General features: G+C 42.6%; 1 protein-coding gene across 6 annotated transcripts in view; it reads right to left on the bottom strand.

The window, feature by feature from the left end:
* DGKI (diacylglycerol kinase iota) overlaps positions 1 to 20,507 on the bottom strand; it is a 260,009-nt gene that overhangs the window by 147,755 nt on the left and 91,747 nt on the right. For 4 of the 6 annotated variants that reach the window (XM_018558563.1, XM_018558564.1, XM_018558565.1 and 1 more), the window contains exon 1: positions 3,480 to 3,879. The exons of the other annotated variants lie outside the window; for them this stretch is intronic. In XM_018558563.1, coding sequence (XP_018414065.1) covers positions 3,480 to 3,760 — 281 coding nt within the window. In that variant the 5' untranslated portion in view covers positions 3,761 to 3,879. Of the gene's footprint in view, positions 1 to 3,479; positions 3,880 to 20,507 lie in introns of those variants that run through there. 6 annotated transcript variants of the gene reach the window in all.

Here is a 20,507-nt window from a genome sequence, read left to right as displayed (position 1 = left end):
TGAGTGACTCATAATGTGGTGACAATCATGTAGCAGAAGTCTTATCTCCAGGAAAAAGATCATTGTGAAAACTGCTACACAAAGTGTTACAAAGATAAAACTCGTTATCATGCAGGTTCCTGTATAATGAGGGGTTGCTTTCTTCAGTAAGTTGGTTTCTTCCCTATGTAATAGCAATAAGTTGGCCTGGACAGGAAAGGGGATAACACCCCGTTCATCAAGGGGTTAAAGTGGCTCCATTAAAATTTAGATGTTGTGTTTTTACTTCCCTTTTGTTCTCTTAAATATAGCATTGAATGTGTTTTGTTATATCTGTTCAACAGATCCACAAGAATACCCGTTGATCCTGCCAGAAATCCAGTGATCTCAAGTAGTGTTATCAGCCATGTTCAGTTCTCCTCTGTGAACTACAGAACACCTCCCCTTATGTTCTGCAGGTGAGGAGTGGAGGAGGAATTCTTTAGTTTAAACAAACTTGTGCTCCTAGGGTAGCTAGGGTAACAACGCTGCTCCTTTAGAGATACTGTATATAGTAAACTCTGTTATAAGGAATTCAACTAATATGACTCTGCTGATATGCAGCATGTATTATCCTGGAAACGATTGTGTGTCTATTTGTCTTAATTTGCTTTTGATTACTGCATTTCAATATTAATATGAAGTCAATAAAGAGTTTATGGTATAGTATGGGGTACAGTGTGGGGGTGTAGTATGAAGTGTAGTATGGGGTGTAGTATTGGGTTGTAGTATGGTATTAGTTAGACCTATTTTTAGGTTCAATAAGTTTTTATTAAGAAAGGTTTTTCAAAGAAATTACAGTACAGTCGGGAGATCATACATCTTGAACTTACAAACTGTGAGGTGTAAAGGCAATCTTAGTAAGTTAGACCTATTTTTAATAGTAACTCTCAAGCAACCAGAAACTACATTTTAATCCGGAATCTACCAATCCCCGGCATGCCGGATAACAGGGAGTTTACTGTATTTAGATTTATATCTTGAGTAAGGGCTTGTTCACACCAATTGCGTTGCGTTCCAGAGTGGGAGCTGCTGTAACGCACCGCAATTGCTCACAAAACTTTGCCCCTCATTCTGGGGCGGGAGGGGGCGTGGCTGTGCATTAAAGTCAATGCACCGCAGCCTTGACCCCCAGTGCGATCAGACGCGTGGCAAATCATTGCCTACGTTCTGTTCCACTGCAAACGCAAAAAAGATGCTGCATGCTCTATTTTTTGCATTTGCAGTGGAACGGAACGCAGACAATGTTTTGTCACGCGTCCTATCACACTGCGGGGGGAGGGGGCACCACCACGCCCCCTCCCGCCCCAGAACGAAGGGCGAACTTTTGTGAGCGATTGCGGTGCATTCCAGCAGCACCCGCTCTGGAACGTTGGAACGCAACGCAATTGGTGTGAACAAGCCCTAAGCATTGCCATCCTAGGACAGGAAGTGTGTGAGCAGCAGGATCACCAGGTGAAAAAAAGGGAACAAATAGCAGTCCTCCTGTGCAATGAAAATACAGGAAAGTCATATATAGACAAATTAAAAGGCAAATAAATGCACGCACAGTTATAAAAGAATGTGCATTTATTGTTTTTTGGTTTTTTTTTGTATTGGAGCCCGTAAGAAGAAATAGCGATAGGAAAATGTGAGCTAAAGCACAGAAGGATACCAAAAACACAAAAGCTTTCCAGTAACAGCCCAAAGGAGACATAAAAAAAGTCATCACATTTAAAAAAATAAATCTAGCCAAAATGTAACGCTGGAGCCCCCAGCTCTGCAAATCTCCCGGGAACCCGAAGCCGACTCTCTGCGCTTGATCTCTGCTGATGACTTTCTCTTTCAAACAATTTATTAAGAAATTTCCAAGGAAGACTTTAAATTGTAAAAGAAATCTTTTACAATGTACAATCTTGTCACCATGCAATTTGTACAAAAATAACAATAGTTTGCAAATGATTTTGAACAGCGGAATTTAAAGCGGAACTCTGGTGAACACTTTTCCTGGTCCTTGCAGTGGGACTACCCCTGCGCTACAAGGTATACTCGATTCTCAGAGCTCATCTGCTCTTAGACCGATCCCTTTCACCACACTCCTTCTCCGCTGCAGTGGTTTAATGATCTTTGAGTCATCATTTTCTATACACTGCGTATAGGACGTGAGGACGCCGAGGGACATACAATCACAGACAGAAGAGACCGACCTAAGAGCAAGCCGGCTCCGAGGTTTGGGTGAGTCTAACTTTGCTATTTTTTAACCTAGACACAAATGAGCACTTAACCCTTGCTGTGCGGGGGTAGACCCACTGCAAGGGTTAATAAAGATTTGGTCCAAAGTTATTTAAGCTGATTTTTTTAAATTGCTTGCAGCAGGGGTTTTATAACAGAAGGGACTCTGCATGCCTCTTATACACACAATCTCTTAGCCTGCTTGGTAATAACTTTTTGCAGGCTGGACACTGACGGCGCAGCTCAGTGTACAATTCCGGAATCTTACAGTAAGCGATGTATGCCAGAATAAAAAAAACTCCTGTACACAAGCACGGGAGTTACATGATCCCATTGTGGCCAATCAAAATGCTCGAAGACTTCAGACCGAAAAGAAGACTATGAGAAGGAGAGTGACTAGGGGGAGTGTGGGCATCACTTGGCTGAAGAGGAGCACTTTGAAAAGCATGTGTGCCATACACATTATGGCAAAAGCTCCTGAGAGCCAAAAGGTTAGTTCTGCTTTAAAGCAGAACTCCAGGCACAAATGTTATTAACCCTTGCAGTGGGGCTATCCCACACTACAAGAGTTAACTGCTAATTTTTTTCTGGGTTCAAAAAAAATACTCACCCAATCCTCGAAGCGGGCCAGCTGTCACAGCACTTCCTCCTGCCTATCTCCTATGCTGCAGTGATGGTATGTCCCTCGGCATCCTCACGTCCTACACTGTGTATGGAATGTGATGACTCACAGGACCTTAGACCACTGGAGCAGAGGAGGAGAGAGACGGAAGCAACTGGTCCAAGAGCAAGCCGGCTCCGAGCATCAGGATCAGGAAAATATGTAACATCGACAAGATGAATTGTCAGTTTTAGGAGAAATCAACAGTAGGGATGAGCTCAAGTTGGGGCCACCGAACCTGGTCCGAACTTGAGCTCATCTGAACACAAAAGCAACATGGGTCTCTTGCCCCACAGCTGCATGCAAACAAAGGGGTGGGATGCTTGTGCTGACATCAATAACCTTATATGGACACATGGCCATATCAGGTAAATGTAATTCATGTAGTGTAGCCATATAAGGTCACTGCATCCCGCCCCTTTGCTTACGTCAAGCTGTGGGCATTTAATTCCCAACCCGCAGGGCATTGGGTGGCACAGAAGGAGCTCCTTCCAGGTTCAGAGGATCTCAGGTTTGGACCGGGTTCGCTCTGAATCTGACCTCATCTCTAATCAACAAATATGCAACCCATCCGGAGAAATTTACACACCTTGACTCATCTGAGGTTCCCGTTTCACTCTCTGAGCTCTCGGACGTATACCTGTCTCCATCGTCATTCTGTTCCGCAGACCGTTGATCAGCGCTGAGTAACTTATAATCCATCCATATCTCCCACAGCAAGTCTTCTAAATTCTGAACTTTTGCTGTTTTTAACGTACGCTTCTTAATGTTTTGCACAGAAAACCGTGGGTTGACTCTAACAGGCGCTGTGCTAGATTTCCTCCGACTGTCCTTCTTTCTCTTGTTAGGTAAGGCCTGAATGGAAGCCATTCTCTGCGTGAGCAGTCCCAAAGACGGTCCACCAACTCCTGACTTGCGTCTGACTTTAGAAGCCGCCAAAATCGTTCTCCGTTCTGGTTCAGGTGGGTGAGACTTGCCAAAATGTCGATGAAAAAAGTTCTCCATAGTTGACAGTGCAATAGGTTAGGAAACCCAAAAACCTTTTGGTCTAGAACTTAAGATGTATAAAAGGAAAGCAGCATTGGTTACTCCTGCTGTCGGTGGTTGACTAGCTGACCAAAGTGGTTTAATAAATGCGTTGAGGAACTTTTTATACTTCAGAATAAATTAGGCACCTTTCTGGTGTACAAAAACCTCCCTTCTCCTTTGCCTCACTAGTTCAAATTCTCATCACAAATTCTCTGCTGTGCAACCAGAACAATATGCAACTTGTAGTCTTAAAGTATAGAACGTGCAGAAAACTCGACTGCTTGAAATCAAATTAGCAAAATATCAAGCTGTAGAAAAACACAAGATTACACAAGACTCTTTCTGTCAAGTGGAGAAGGGAGAGGGGAGTGAGGGGGGATTAGATCCTAGCCTTGTTAATGAAGAAAAAAAATGTAATTGCTCTAAGTTACACTTCCAGCCCCAACGCAGTTTACAAAAATCCTCAAGTGACCCGTGTTTACTTTGCACAGGAAGGATCAGGCTGACCTTTATGGTTCGGCTCTCTCTAGGGCTTTAAATGCTATGAATTAGGCAGGTTGTTTCCAAATTTAAACCCAGCTGCACAGTTATTAAGAACGCCTTGCAATCTGGAAGATATGCTCGCTGTGAGAAACCGCTAAGAAAGCGGAAGGCGCAGCCAGGAATGTGTTGTAATAATGCAATTGTTTATAACCTCAGAAATTCCAAGTTATTGGTGGCAGAGGATGACAGATACTGTGACAAGTGCCTGCGTATCATACCCTAATGCCTAGACTACGTGCCACAAACAAGATTCGGAGCCTCAAGACCTACTTTTTGCTTACCCTTTCCTTGCGCTTAAAGCTGAGCTCCAGGCAGTTATATAAGACACAAATGAATGCAGCTTTGTGTTCATTAATAAATTATTAAAAGCAAGCAGTGTAAGTACCTGCACTTGGTATCAGCCTCTGGTAGTCCCTTTACTGCACAGTTTGCACTGAGGGACATAAAGCACAAGAAGCTAATCAGTTGTGCTACAGTGCTCAGGTACTAACAAGGAACATGCTGATAGAAGGAAAGAACAGAGTGACAGAGAACTAATTAGTTTGCTGCTTCTCTTTTCACTGTCCATTCACAGTTTGACAGAAAGACAAGACCTGTGATAGAGTTATGAACTCATAAGTCTGCTGCTTCTCCTATCATTGTCTAGTCACAGGTGCAAGGATATGACCTGTAATTGTTATTTAAGTGTAGCAGAGAAAAATCAGGTCCCCTGCCCTGTGGTGTGTAAATTTTAGAATTGCATGGATGAAGTACAAATATTGGAAAGTAAAACAGCTCCTGTATATGCATTCAATCTGTGTATTTAGCTGTTTGGAGTTCAGCTTTAACTTTTATTAAGTCCACCAGCTATACTTCCTGGCACTGCTTTGCCTCTCGTCTTACCTAATATTTATCTAGACATAATGACAGGAATGCAAACCGGATATGCAACATGAAGTAATTGAATGTATTCATGTTTTTTTATATATTTATAACAATTGTTGTTTTGTTGGGCTTGGGCAGATATGCAGCCTAGAGGTGCCAGGTACAAGGGAAAGAACCTTGAGAGTCCAGTAACCTGAATTCATGTGTTCTGTCAAAGTGACATTAACTGAAAATACAGCAGTGAAAAGTAAAGAACTGCTGCAATAAAACGGAATTTCCGTCAGTAGAACAACGAGCACGCAAATGCTGACAACTTCACCACTACGCGGCCTATTAGCCAAGCCAGATTTATGCTGAACCTTCTACCTTCAGGTTAGAAACATGCAAAGCTACAGTCCCCTTCTCTGTTAAATTAACTTTGTCTTTCCTCGATAATTAAATCTGTTTAATCTGGGGTTGTTACCATATGTATGTGTACAAGAACATCTGTACATTGTTCAAAACTTGTAGCTCTGATGAAAATACAATTAAATGCATTTAGTAACATCCAGAATTTTATTTTTAGTAACCTTAGTAATATCAACGCTTGGAAATTAAAATAGCAGTTGGGACACTGCGACAAGGCAATCAAGACAAAAAACGTGACTGTTCATTCCAGGCTGGCCTGCAGTGTTCATTTAATGCTTGCAGGTACCCAGCATGCAATACCCAGCTTATTCAGGAATAACCAATACATTCTAATGCATAATATTCAATCAGCCTATATATGACTCCCAGACTAAGATCCACCTACGGACCTGCCAAGCTAAAGTACAGAAATATATCCCAGAATGCACTTTGATTAGCCTATGTATGACTCCTAGGCTAAGATCCACCTATAGACCTGCCAAGCTAAAGTATAGAAATATATCCCAGAATGGTCTTTGATTAGCCTATGTATGACTCCCAGGCCATCCACCTATGGACCTGCCAAGCTAAAGCACAGAAATATATCCCAGAATGGTCTTTGATTAGCCTATGTATGACTCCCAGGCTAAGATTCCCCAATAGACCTGCCAAGCTAAAGTACAGAAATATATCCCAGAATGGTCTTTGATTAGCCTATGTATGACTCCCAGGCCATCCACCTATGGACCTGCCAAGCTAAAGCACAGAAATATATCCCAGAATGGTCTTTGATTAGCCTATGTATGACTCCCAGGCCATCCACCTATGGACCTGCCAAGCTAAAGCACAGAAATATATCCCAGAATGGACTCTGATTAGCCTATGTATGACTCCCAGGCTAAGATCCACCTATGGAACTGCCAAGCTAAAGTACAGAAATATATCCCATAGGCTTTGATAAGCCTATGTAGAACAATGAGCAAACACCTACTTAACAGTTGCCTAGCATATAATAATGAAACCTAATAAAACCTAAACTCAAAACAGGACCATTTTCTTCATACAGAATAGAAGAACAAAATACAGACGTTTAATCTATTTTCCTGCGAATAGGGACTCTCAAGCTGCTTATAAATCACATAAAACAAAATATGAAACCAGCGCTTGCCAGGATAGAAATGGAAGATTAGTGGCTGTGGAATTGAACCTGAAGGAGGTTTTGACAGCCAGAAAAGCTTTGGACTGAAACAAGTCCCTGGATCTGATGCTTCTGATTCCACCTCACGTTGGGCTGGTTTATATTTCTTTGGAATGAAGCTCCTTTGCCATGTAGAAGAATAAAAACCAAATTAAAGGCCTTTTTCCCAGCAGTAGTCCATGTGCGTGCTTCTCAGCGGGGAGCAAAAGCCGGACTTGTCAAAGGTGAAATGCTCATTTTCTCGAGACCTCAGAACCCCTTTGCTGCAAACAATTTCATCTCGTCAGACACAAAGCCAGAGATGGTGGAAAACGAAGAAAGATCACAAGCTATTGTATTTGCCTCACGCCGCTTCTTCATCCACAGGAGCTTTTGAAAGAGAAAGAGTTGTAGAACTTTCAGCTGAGAAAAGACGTCAGTCCGGGCTAATCTCTAAAAGTATTTTGGAAGGTGGGGGGAAGGCTGTCTACATGCAGCTGGAAGGACATCAAGATTGCAAAGTCCACTGAGGACCTTACTTCTATAATGAGCCTGCATGGGAACGTCAAACCTCTAGTGGGTTTAGGACAAACAGCATCTTCTACGTCCTGGTGCACGCTTTGCTCCGAGGAAGACCTTGCGTAACTTTTCTCAGGCTTTCTACTCAAATCTCCTCTCTCCACTTCCTCTGTTAAACACGTTACTTTCCGAACTGAAAAGATCATATAGTCAACTTCCTGCCTCTTAAAGGCAAACTATCGTAAGAGTTTAATATGCACTATAAGAGAAAAACTCCTGAAGAAGATACACAATTCACTAAAAATAAAAGCTGGACTCCAGGCAGGTATAAAGGACACAAATGAATGCAGCTGTATTCAGGAATACATCATTAAGGGGCTGATTTATACATCTTTCACCCGGTGTATGGCTGGGTGAATGCCGTTCACATGGCATTACCACCACTAAATAGCACTAAGGATCATATGAATTTTGTATGCCCCTCAGCTCCATCTAGTGGTGGTAATGCCAGTATTAAAGTAGTACTATAACCTAGATGTTTTTTGCCTTAAAAGAGAACTATGAGGTGAGTGATTTCCACTCATCCTCATAGTTAGAGCCGACCTGTGACAAAGAAGCTGTCACAGGTCGGCTCTATCGATTGGGAAGTGAGCAGAAACAATCCCGCCGATCCGCTCACTTCCCGATTGTCTCCCTGCTGTAAGCGGTGACGGATAGTCACCACTCTCCTCAGGGATTCCCCCCTCCTCCACTGACTGGAGTACCAAACAGGGCAGGGGGCGGGCACAGCTGGTTCTGCCTCTAGATAGGAAGGGCCCGCTGTCACACACGCAGCTGGGTGGATCTTGACGGTATTGTCGGGATCCGTCCCGGCTGCGGCGGTCTCAATATACTGCGAGATGTAGCTCCTGATATACTGAGCTTTGGGTCACGGGAGGAGGTTAGTATATGTCCTCCCGTGACCCTAAAGAGAACTATGGAGAAAAACACTTACCCCATACTTCTTCTCCTTTAATGTATTTTCTGTATTAAGGTGAAAAACACCCAGGACCTTTCCATGTTTCCCTGTCCCCCAAACACTTGCCTATGGTCGCTCTTCACCTCCTACGGGTCCAGGAAGATATTCAGGGTTCCCCAAACTTCCTGTGGGGGGGGGGGAGGAGGGGCTTGGGGGGACGGGACGGTACTGAGGGCCTCCATTTTCACAGCTCTTCACTGTGCAGCCACTAGAGGGAGCCAAGGAGCACAGGATTCCAATGCTGCTCTGCTCCATCTAGTGGCTATGCAGTGCTGTGAATCTTGTTCGCACAGCGAAGAACTATGGGAACGGTTTATAAAATCAACCGCTTGGTGTTAGCGTCTTGCAATCCACTCTACAGCACAGCTCAGAGAGAGAAATAAGCAGCACAAGGAGCCAATCAGTTGTGCTGCGGTGATCATGTGCTAACAAGGCACGTTCTGATACAAGGAGAGAGCAGAGTAACAGAGAACTAATAAGTCTGTTCTTCTCTTTTCATTGTCCATTCACAGCCCGGAAGACAGACACCATGTCCATTGAGCTGTGTTTTTCTACATACCACAATCTGTATGGTGTACATAGTGCACGTACTGTATATAACAATTGTTGTCTAGGTGTCCTGTTTACACTATACATGTGTGGTGTTGTACAAAAAATGAATCTCAACGAACATGGTGTGAACTAAGCCCTAAGTGCTACTGAACTGGAACAGAGACAAATGAACAAATCAGACAGGGCTGTGTGGCAGAACTGTGTAACTCTTAGGACTGCATGGACAGACAGGACATAAAGTTCTCATATATGTTTCATCTGTGTATTTAGCTGTCTGCCTGGATTTTAGCTTCCAGTTCTAGGAAATGATACTGTGTGGTATTTAGCAGAGACTTTAATGATTGAAATATGATTTCAGCTTGTTATGAACCCAAACGCTTTCCTGTAAAACAAAAATTGCTTTAATCAGCAATAAAAAGGCTCCGAAAATACGCCATCTGTAACTTATAAGAATACTGACTACTCAGCTCCTGGAATTTATCTAGATCAGAATAGAACCAGTAACATATAAAAAGCATGTTGAGGAAAAGCTGGCAGGGCACGCTGTGGCTTGTAGTTCCATAGCAGCTCCAGAGCCATCCAATAGGAAAGCCCTGCGTAATAAGACATCATGTTTCCAGTGAACCTTTCACTGGAAAGACTACAACACGCTAAAAGTAAGCTAATCTAAAAAATACTTCTGCTTTTTGTTACTAGAAAATCTTCACAAAAAAAAAGGCAAAATATTTTAATATATTGGATTTCCTAGAATTTTCAGAAAATTCTACTGCAAACAGCACGCTGGTTCATTCGTTCCTCTACAAACACAGCTGACCATACAAATGTTCTCTATTAAAGGAAGTTTCCCTTTTGATTGACACCCAGATCTGATATAGTCTATAATGGCAACACAAGACACGTTGTGAAATCAAGTAATTAAAAATGAAGTTTCTATTTAAATCTGTAGCCATCTGATTTCCTAAAACTGCCCCAAAAAAAAATTCAAATGTTGCTTTCTTGTATCCATGGTAACAGTGATATCAGTTGCATAGTGCCATACACCCCAGAAATGCCTTCTCCATGCTGTGATTGGCTCAGTTCTTTCCTATGATAACAGTGGGACTGATCATGTGATTACAGCAGGCAGACCCTCCCACACTCAGGAACTATGAAGTGAATGGGGTGCAGGTTTCGACAATTGAGCTTGTTGAAATCCTTGCATTATATATAGGGCTGCCCACTGCACTGTAAGGGTTAACTGCTCCTTTTTGTCTAGGGGTATGGTGTATTGTGTAAATGATTTCTACTTACCTGATCCCTGCCCCTCCTCTGGTAGTCAGTGCTTTCCTCGTCTCCCCTACGCGCCACCTTATAGGTCCCACGTTGTACATGAGGATGTCAGTGAACCTCTGACCGCTAGAGCAGAGGGGGTAAGAGGCTGTCGGTGCCGGTCTTGGAGTCTGTAGGAGCGGGGATCAGGTAAGTAAAAGTGCATTGCACAGTTCTCCTAGATCAGGGGTAGGCAAACTCCGGCCCTCTAGCTGTGATTCAACTGCAAATACCATTAGGCATTGCTGACAGTCACAGACATGACTCCTAGAGGCAGATGCATGATGGGATTTGTAATTTCACCACATCTGCAGGGCCAGAGTTTACCTACCCCTGCCCTAGACCCCTTGCAGTGCAGGGGTAGCCCCACTGCAAGGGAAGATTTTTTTCCTGGAGATAGGCCTTAATAGGAAATATTCTCTCATAATCTGTCTTGCTGCTCCTGTTTAGTACTGCACTGCTGTAAAACAAAACTGATAAATGTCGCCTCTACCAAAATCAGTGCTGAATCAAATGGACAAAGTGACAACGCAGAAGCACAATTGGCAGACAGAGACATAGCGCTGTCACTATAGCAGGAAGCGCCTGCACAAGGACCTTAATGGCAGGACCAGCAGATATTATTTGAATGACAGCGGCACATTTACAATATATTGAAACTGACTTTTGAAATGACATGGTAAAGCTTCTAGGAGATTTTACTGAATGGGTTTACACAGACTTTAAATCATGAATACCAAATGCTACATGCGCGGTCAGCGTTACAAACAAAGCAGTCAAGCAAGATCTACTGGGGTTAATGTGATATGTGCCCACGTGGCCAGCTGATGCTGTACCCGGGAGGGCACGCTGATCTGTGCCTCAATTTATCTTGGCCTGGTTAGGCAATCAGTCGCTCGGGCTCGGCTCTGCACCTCTCTTATGGAGCAGCTGGTACAGCTTGTGTCTGTCGTATTAGACGTCTGACAGTTCCTTTGTTTATTTCCAAAATTAGCTTGCTTCTTCCAAGTGGTTAAACAATCGAGGCTCCTTGCACAGGTGTTTAATGCCACTGTCAGCTCGGGAAGGTGTTATGCAATTAGATCACGGCCAATTAGGTTTCACGGTGAAAAGACGAGATGTCATGCTTAATGCACTCCGCTTATGACTGAGCATTTGTGATACTGAGGCCCTCTGCCTTCTGGAAAACCTCTGCCTTCTGGAAAACCTCTGCCTGCCTTAAAGCTGAGCTCTAGCCCAACAGCTAACTGCAGTGTTGAAGTACACATAAGTGAACTGTTTTATAAGATATAGATAGATAGATAGATAGATAGATAGATAGATAGATAGATAGATAGATAGATAGATAGATAGATCTATATATATCTATATATATATATATAGATATATATAGGGGGGGCAACCACATTTCATTTTTTTTAGGATGGCCAGCTTCAGCTTTGAAGCCAAAATGTGGGCAAAAAATGTATTGACTCATTAGCTGGGTACCAATAATGATATGATATGTCCCACTGGTGGCTGCTGATTTGTTTTCTACATGCTGTCTCTGCCTGTGATGTCACCGCTGAAGTTCCAGTGGTGCACCAGTCGGGGCTGGAGCACAGCAATCACAGCGGGTCACTCAATGTGCAGCGCCTCTATTCCAATTATGTCTTCTATTCTTTTCAAAGGATACAAGGTGGTCTGTGATTGGACAAGGGGAGTATAAACATCACGATCTGCCCTTGTCCAATCACAGAACACTTTGTATTTGTAATAAATCAGCAGCCACCAATGGGTAACGTATCATTATTGGTACCCAGCCAATGACGCAATACATTTTTTGCCCACATTTCATTTTTACTGAACTATGGTCAGCCTATAAAAAATGAAATGTGGTTGCCCCCTCGCTGTGCAGCTCCTCCATTCCGAACATGTCTTCTATACTTTTCAAAGAATACAAAGTGTACTGTGATTGGACAAGGGAAGATTGTGACATTTACACAGTTACATAGTATTTGAGGTTGAATAAAGACACAGGTCCATCAAGTACAACCTTTGTGTGTCTGTGTGTGATTGTGCATGTGTATGTGTGTGTATGAGTCCCTGTGTGAACTTGTTTTTAAGAGTACCTGTACCCCTGTATTTTATAGTCTCTGAGGAAGGTGTCTAAATGCTTTTTGAATGATTCAATACTCTCCGCTGATACCACTTCTTGTGGCAGCGAGTTCCAGACTTTAACCTCTCTAACTGAAAAAAAGCCCCTACGCCCCTTGTGGTTAAATCTTTTCTGCACCAGTTTCAGGTGGTGGCCTCTAGTCCTTGTTATGTATGGAGATTACTGTAAATAGTGCATTGCTGATGTTGCCATCACCACTGAACATTTTGTACATCAAAACTTATAGTGTGAACAAGCTTAACTTTAGTAATCTTGTCTCTCGATTAACCGATTAATCGAACTTAATAATCGGCTAACTAATCGATTTTGAAAATAATCGTTAGCTGCAGCTCTACTCATAGCTTAGGTCCTCCAGCCCCTTCATTAGTTTAGTTGCCCTTCTCTGGACAGTCTGCAGATCAAGGACATCCTTTCTGTGTATAGGTGACCAAAACTGAACCGCATACTCAAGATGAGGCCGAACCAGCGATCTATAAAGTGGCAAAATTATTGCCTTGTCTCTACAGTACATTCCCTTTTTAATACAAGACAAGACACTCTGCTCGCTTTGTTTGCTGCAGCCTGGCATTGCAAGCTGTTATTCAATCTGTGGTCTATTATAACCCCCAAATCTTTTTCCATTTTTGACTTCCCTAGTGGAGTTTCTATTAATATGTATTCCTCTTGCCTATTTTTAACCCCAAAATGTATTACTTTACATTTTTCAACATTAACTACTTCCGGGCCGCAATACGTTTATAGACGGCGGCCCTTTGAAGTGGTTAAAACAAGAACACGGCTGCTGCAGCTGCTTCCAGCCGCTGATCTCTCCTCCAATCACTGGACCCGGAAGTGATGTGTATTACATCACTTCCGGTGTCACTGTACACAGTCTCCGGCTCTTAGAGCCAGGAGATGAAGCTGGGGAAGACCCCAGCTTCATCTGCAGCTGGGGAAGACCCCAGCTTCATCTGCAGCTGGGGAAGACCCTGATGTCTCCATAAAGAGGACCTGTCACACCCTATCTGCTATTACATAGGGTGCTTGTTAGCTCCCTATGTAATAGCAATAGGGTTAGTGGGAAAAAAATAAAATAAAGTGTTAAAAAGTTTGAAAAATGAAAGTAACATAAAAGAAAAATGATAAAATATAAAAAAAAAATTTGAAGACCCCTGTCCCCCACGTGCACGCACATACACACGCAAACACGCGTCGGTGCGCCTACGTGCAAAAACGACAATTGCACTACACATGTTACATATCGCCGCGAACGTCGGAGCAAGAGCAATAATTCTAGCACTGTCAATGACTGTTAGCACTAAACTGATGAGCGGTAAAAGCGTTTAAAATGTTCCCTATGGGAGATTTTGGGTGTTTACATTTTTTGCGGCTTCACGGGCGAATGCAATTTTAAGACTTGACATGTTTGGTATCTATTTACCAGACGTGATACCGTCTTTCATATTTTACCAAAAAATTGTGTATTATATTATGTTTCTGTGCTCTAAATTTTAATTTAGTTTATTTTTTACTAAAAATACGGGTTTGATAAACATTTGCGCAAAAACCGTGCAACGTAAAAAATTGCACCTAGCATTTTTTTATTCTACAAGGCCTCAGCTTTCAGAAAATATATAATTGTTGGGGGTCTGAAGCTGTTTTCTAGCCAAAAATGTATATTTTATCATGTGTGCGCAAATAGTAGGAAAATGCTCCCGGATGGCAAGTCTATTACCCTCCCGATTTTAGTATCGTCTGCAAACACATTTATACATCCCTTGTCCAATCACAGAACACCTTGTATCCTTTAAAAAGAATAGAAGACATGTTCGGAATGGAAGAGCTGCACTCCAAGTGACACGCTGTAGCCCACTCCCTAGTGTCAGTTTCACTGCCGGAACTTCAGCTGTGACGCAACTAAAAGAAGTAGCAGCCATCATTGGGGCACACATCAATAAATGTTACCCAATTGGTACCTGGTTATTGCCCCAATAAAGTATAAGCCTTCAGCTTTAAGCTTTTCTCATGAACTGTATGAAGATCTGAATCCTGTCCTATCAATAATTGAAGAAAACTCTCCATCTCAGAATTTTATTTCAGGCCATGTCTCTATGCAGACATCTTTTATCCCACACGCAGAATGGGAGAGATTAAGTATTCCACTTTAAGTGTCTGTCTGAGACATTAAATAATACAACAATGCCGACTCTCCTAATGACACATTTCTTCAGCTTTCACACCTATTACTGCAAATGTATGTATAATTCATCTAAACACCGCTAATAGTGAAAATAGTGTCTGCAGCTGCCGGAGGCTCAGACAGGAACACGGCTAGATTATGATTCCCGAGAGTCCGGCCATTGCTGTGCAATCTATATTTACTCCATATACAGCCATACACTAGGATCTTAAAGAAACATTAGAGGACTCTAGATATGTAAATGTAAACCCCAACACTAAGCTTCAACATGTTGATATCATTTTTTTTTAAATCATTATCAATATTTTTGGAATCTGGAGCTTTTGTTAAAATAATACCTGCCGATCAAGCCATGTAGGTCTTTGTTCAGGCACATCCTGTAGTAGGGGGACAACGTTGTGTCTTGGTATCTCAACTGAGCTCCTGCGTTGTCAACCTGTTACACGGGCTTCTGATGGAGATAATAAGCGGTCAGTTTAACACACATTACGCAGGCATGGTCTAATTTTGTTATTATCAGCAAACTGGCTCTGAGAAATGATGCGTTGGCATCTCTGGAGTGCATGTAGGCAGGAAGTGGCTACAACGGATCAGCAGCACTGAGGTGCAACAAAGGGTGAAAACTGTTTTGTTTTTTTTAAATGAAAATTGTTTATGGTACACAGCGCTTTAGCAAACTAAATGTCATTCAGTAACAGTTTACATCTACTTTAACCACTTGAAGAGCAGGGGAGGCTAAACCCCCCTTCCTGTCCAGGTTATTTTTCAGTATTCAGCGCTGCGGTACTTTGACTGACATTTATTCCGTCATACAACGCTGTACTTGTAATGAATTTTTTGGGGACTCATAAAGCTTTCCTTTGGTGGTATTTAATCACCACTGGGGTTTTTTTCTTTTCATTTTTTACTATATAAAGAAAAAAGTACCAAAAATTTGGGGGGAAAAAAACTGTTTTCCCTTCATTATGTTAAGAAACATTTATTATTACCCAATTTATTGGTAAAATATAAAAGGCGGGGTTACATCAGGTAAATAGACACCAAACATGTGAAGCCTTAAAATTGCGTGCGCCCGCGATATTGCAAAAAAAAAACTACCATACCCAAAATTGGCCATAGGAGACGCTTCAAAAGCTTTTACTGCTCATCAATTTAGAGTTAGTGATTGATGGCCCGAGAATTATTGATCACGCTCGCAGTGATATGTGACATGTGTGGCGCAATAGTCGTTTTCACATAAAGGAGTCCCAGACGCATTTTTGCGGGTTTTTTGTGTGTGTATGTGGGGGCGGGAGATTTTTTTTTTTTAAATTGCGTTTGTTTTTGCATTTTTTTATATGTAACTTTTATTTTTTTTCAATGTGATGAATTTTTTAACATTTTTTTTATTTACTTTACACTTAACATTATTGCTATCATATAGGGGGCTAAGAATGGGGGGCGCACACTTACACTCAACATACAAGCGATCGGGTGGCAAACGCTTGTATGTAAACAGCCATCGCCGGCTGTTTAAACTGCAGGCAATTTCCCGCTCGTGCGCTCACTTCATTGGACAGGCTAGTACATTGTGACAGCTCCACTGGTGTGCGTTGTATCACACACTGCTGCAGCTGTCACTGTTTACTACTTTTCTTTTATTTCTACGATGTGTACACTCCATTCAGGTTCCCACACAGCAGTGATGTACGCTGTGCTGCCGTATGTCAACTTGCAGTGGGATTCATTGCACTGCGATAAAATGCAGTATGTTTGCACTTTATCTCAACGCAGAGCCTTCACCCGCATTGTGTTGTGAATGGGACTGATAGAAAACAAGTGTTTTCTTTGTATCCTAGCGGTGACCTGCACTGATCCGGTGCGGCACAGCACAGGCCATGTGTGAATGAGCCCTAAATGAAGAGGAAAACTTGCTAAAATACATAACAGGTTCCCTTTTACAACCAACTAGTGATGGCACAGGCAGGGTAAGGGGGATTTATTAAAGTGACATTAAAGTCAAACTTTTTTTTGCCCCTTCCTAATCCTCCCCGATCACGGGTTCATACCGGTAAGGAGTGCAACTAGCCTTTTCTTTTTTCTTTTCCCTTAAATGATGCCTCTTGACTCGATCATCTTCTTCTTTACTGTGCTTTTCAGCTGTCCCTCCAGCACTGGTGCGGGTCTCCGATCCAGCTATGACTCCTCTGTCCTTCTCTTCTCTCATGTCCCACGGGGTCTGTGCGGATGCACGCTGCTCCATAGACATACCTTGTGTCTCTCCTCGTCTCCCGGCCGAACATCTGAAGTGCGCATGCACCTGCCCTAAGATCCTTTGCGGCCGCCCGAGATTCTTCAGATGTTCAGACGGGAGCGCGCGGCAAAGACACAGGTAAGTTTAAACCCTTTTTAAAAGTTTTTTACTTTTTTTTTTATGTTTCTGCATAAATCTACTGCTTGCTGGCAGTAGATATATGCTAAAACCGTGGAGGGTTTAATAACACTTTAAGTAATTTGACAACAAAATCAATGCGTAGCCGAAGAAATAAAGCTGCATCGCTTTTGGCACAGGATTTGTAACAGTTTTGATGTGTTTGTAGCCCAGGCGCCCGCAGTCCTGAGCAAACAACTGCCAAAGTTTAATCATGTTTCTTGTGACAGTTTTCCACTGAAAGTGCACCTGTCATCAGGGAAATATCTAGCCCAGGACAGCCAGCCTCCTTCTGCATATTATTATTATTATACAGGATTTATAAAGGGCCAACAGTTTGCGCAGCGCTGCACAATATAAAGAAGACATTCCAATCACAATGTATTTCTGCAAAATTCTGTTTAGATTTAAAGCGAATATTTTCCCATCTGAGCTAAAGAGTAGAAACAAAAGCCAGACAAAAGTCATGTATACCTAGTGTACCCGCTGCGCCGTAATCCAGCTTTTATGTACCCGATGTTGTTCCTTAACCGCCGCTGCTGCAAACAATGCAGCCGATTGCCACTGTTTTATGTGCTATTGCTTTGTTTTGACTTCTGGAAAGTGATTACATTTATATACAAACCTTTGCATTAAGTAAAAAAGAGCTACAATTGTACAGTTAAAGGGGAACTAAATTCTGCTGAGTGCGAGTGAGCACAAGTATGCACAGCATATACCTGTCAGCATATATTACTTATACTTCTACTTGAAAGAAACCCTTCAAACTAGTCAACCATATTCGCTTCACCTAAACTGCCCACCACTGACAGTTTCACCTTGATCTCCACGATTAAGCCTGTAAGGGTGAAACACGTCAATGGTGGGTGGTCTAAGGCGGGGACAAAAATTGAACCATGCTTAAAGAATAAAGCTTTTGTGAAGCAGAGTGCATTCGTTTGATGTGTAGCACAGGAGCGTGGATAGGCTCCTGACCTGCACCCGCAGCATTCCCAAGGAAGTAGCCGATGTGAGAATATGTGCAGTGATTTGTTCATACAGACTATTTCTGTACAGAGACACTGTCTGATACTTTAATCAAAACCTAAAGTTTGCTGCATGGGGGGTAAGCTTTTGCCATAATGTGAAAGTATGCACATCATACATGCACATTATGGAACATGTACCTCTCAGTGTGCCCTTGGCCGGATTTACTCTCCCTGCCGCCCCAAGGCCAGGTTCCGCAATACGCCCCCTCTCCCCTTCCCATCAAATGGCAACCAGATGGCTGGGCGGCGGGGTTAGTTTACATTTTGTTTTACTGTTTCTTTATTTTTTTACTTTTTTATCACTTTTTATTTAAATATTTCTTCTTATTTTTAAAATTGTTTCTTATTATTTTTTACTTTTTAATCACCATTTTTTAATTTAATTATTTCATATTATTGTTATTTTTATCTATTTAATTTTTTTTTTAAATCAATTTAAAAAAATTTCTCCACCTAACTTTATTGCTATCACACAGGAGAAAACAATCCCCTGTGTGATAGCAAGTGGAGGTGGCAGGTTCTCTTTATTGACCCTGTCACCTCCAATACAGGAGTTCTAGCACAGCACTGTGCTAGAACTCCTGTGACAGGTGAGAGAGGAAGAGCATTGCTCTCCCCTCTCACTGTGTACACGGAGCGACAGGGTTACTTTTAACCCTGCCGCTCACTGCAGTGAGGAGAGATGATGCGGCGGAGGACGGAGCCATCGAGGAGAGAGGTAAGTGCAGGGGGGAGAGGAGGATGGACCATCCGGCTGCAGATTTTTTACATGTGATCTCGGTGACATCGCTGAGATCACATGTAAACAAACAATGGGCTGCCTCACACTAGATTTAGTCCTGCAGAGCAGGACTAAATGTAGGAAGGGGAACTCACTGCCCGGCGCCCGCAACTTCCTTACAAGGACACCGCTGCTGCCCCTCTGCGTCCTACAGCCCCGAGGCCTGGGTCTCGGTGGCCTTGTGGGGAATCCGGGCCTGAGTGTGCTCACCTCCTGTTGTGACAGGTCAGCGCTCCAATCAACGCTTTGTCCAATGCTGCAGGAGGTACGTGGTCCCCAGAACTATTCTCGGCATACCAAGAATAAGCTAAAATGTACACTGAATGGTGCATCTGCTGTGCATTGTACACTGAAAAAGAAAAATTGCAAAGAGCATGGGGCAAAGTTTTTTTGGCAAAAGAACCATTGCATGCTCCTTGCAATATTTTACTGCAGAATTTTATTTTTACCTCAGGGCCTGGGAAACTGAAGTGGGAAGCCTCCATTACCTACAGAGGGGAAAGAGTCAGGTCAGTTACTCATAGCAGTGGCGTATACCTTATGAGATGGCTTCAACTGAGAGCCAGACTGCCTGAAAGGATGTGACTACTGCTCTGCTCTCTCTTTTTAGGTAACCCGTGAGAATTTTCAACACCTGTTTAATGTTTATTTGTAAAATATAAATGAATTAAAATATAACAATTTAAAAAAACACAAAAAATAAGTTTATATAGTTGTAAATTTAAAAAATCAAGCAAAGATAAGTGCACTCGCAAATGATGCAAGTTTGAAACATAGAAGCTTTTTCCTTTTCTCATTCTGTCCTTTGGGAACTGTCATCAACAATTCTTCCACTTCAGCTGTCAACCTGCTTTCTTTATAACATCTACAGACAAATCCATGGGCTCTGATTATGTTGCGTTATATCAAAGGCATCCGAGGAATTCCATCATCTGTGCCTGGCTCACTGTGTGGCAGGGGTCAACTGCTATAGGAAAAGCTATAGATGTCGGGGATGCATTCCTTCTGTAGCCTCTCTCCAACAGTTTCTTCTGTCATTTCCTTTCACTCTACATTGTACTGTATTATATTACCTCTCTATATAGTCTATGCACAAATTCAGGGGCTGTGGCTGTACCCATGCTTACAGACTCTGACTCATCCCTTCCCTCATCCTCCTACCCAGACAGTCCCTTCCTCATCCCCTAAAAGCAATACATTTATTTGATTTTTGGATAGGGTGGGGAAGTGTTAGAGTGTATGTAACCCGCACATGTAAAAGTTGGGGACTGCTTTCGATTTTCCAAATTTCTTATTCTAATCTGTTTGATTCTTCTCTTTAGGCTAGGTTCAGATATCGACAATCCTGGGATGCACGGCCCCATGGATTGCAATAGGGTTATATCCGCAAGGCAATCGCTGAAAAAACGTACATGTACCTCTTTTTGCGACACGCACCACACAATTTTTTGAACCACAATCATGCTTGATTGCACAGGCGGTATCACGGCGAGAAACAGCTCGATCTGTCTGGCATGACTGGGGTGCCATTAGAAGATAATGTCACCACCAGCGTGATCGGTGGTGGTGTGCAATTCCGTGACTGTGCGTTTTCGTGCATGATTGCTGTGCTGTCACAGATCGCCCTAGTGTGAACCTAGCCTGAATGCAGTAAAAGTTTCAAT

This window comes from Nanorana parkeri, unplaced genomic scaffold (assembly GCF_000935625.1).
Source record: "Nanorana parkeri isolate BGI_ZX_2015 unplaced genomic scaffold, ASM93562v1 scaffold346, whole genome shotgun sequence".
In the NCBI taxonomy this organism is placed as follows: Eukaryota; Metazoa; Chordata; class Amphibia; order Anura; family Dicroglossidae; genus Nanorana; species Nanorana parkeri.
Note: the sequence above shows the minus strand (reverse complement) of the source record. Positions and strands in the feature narration are given on the sequence as shown.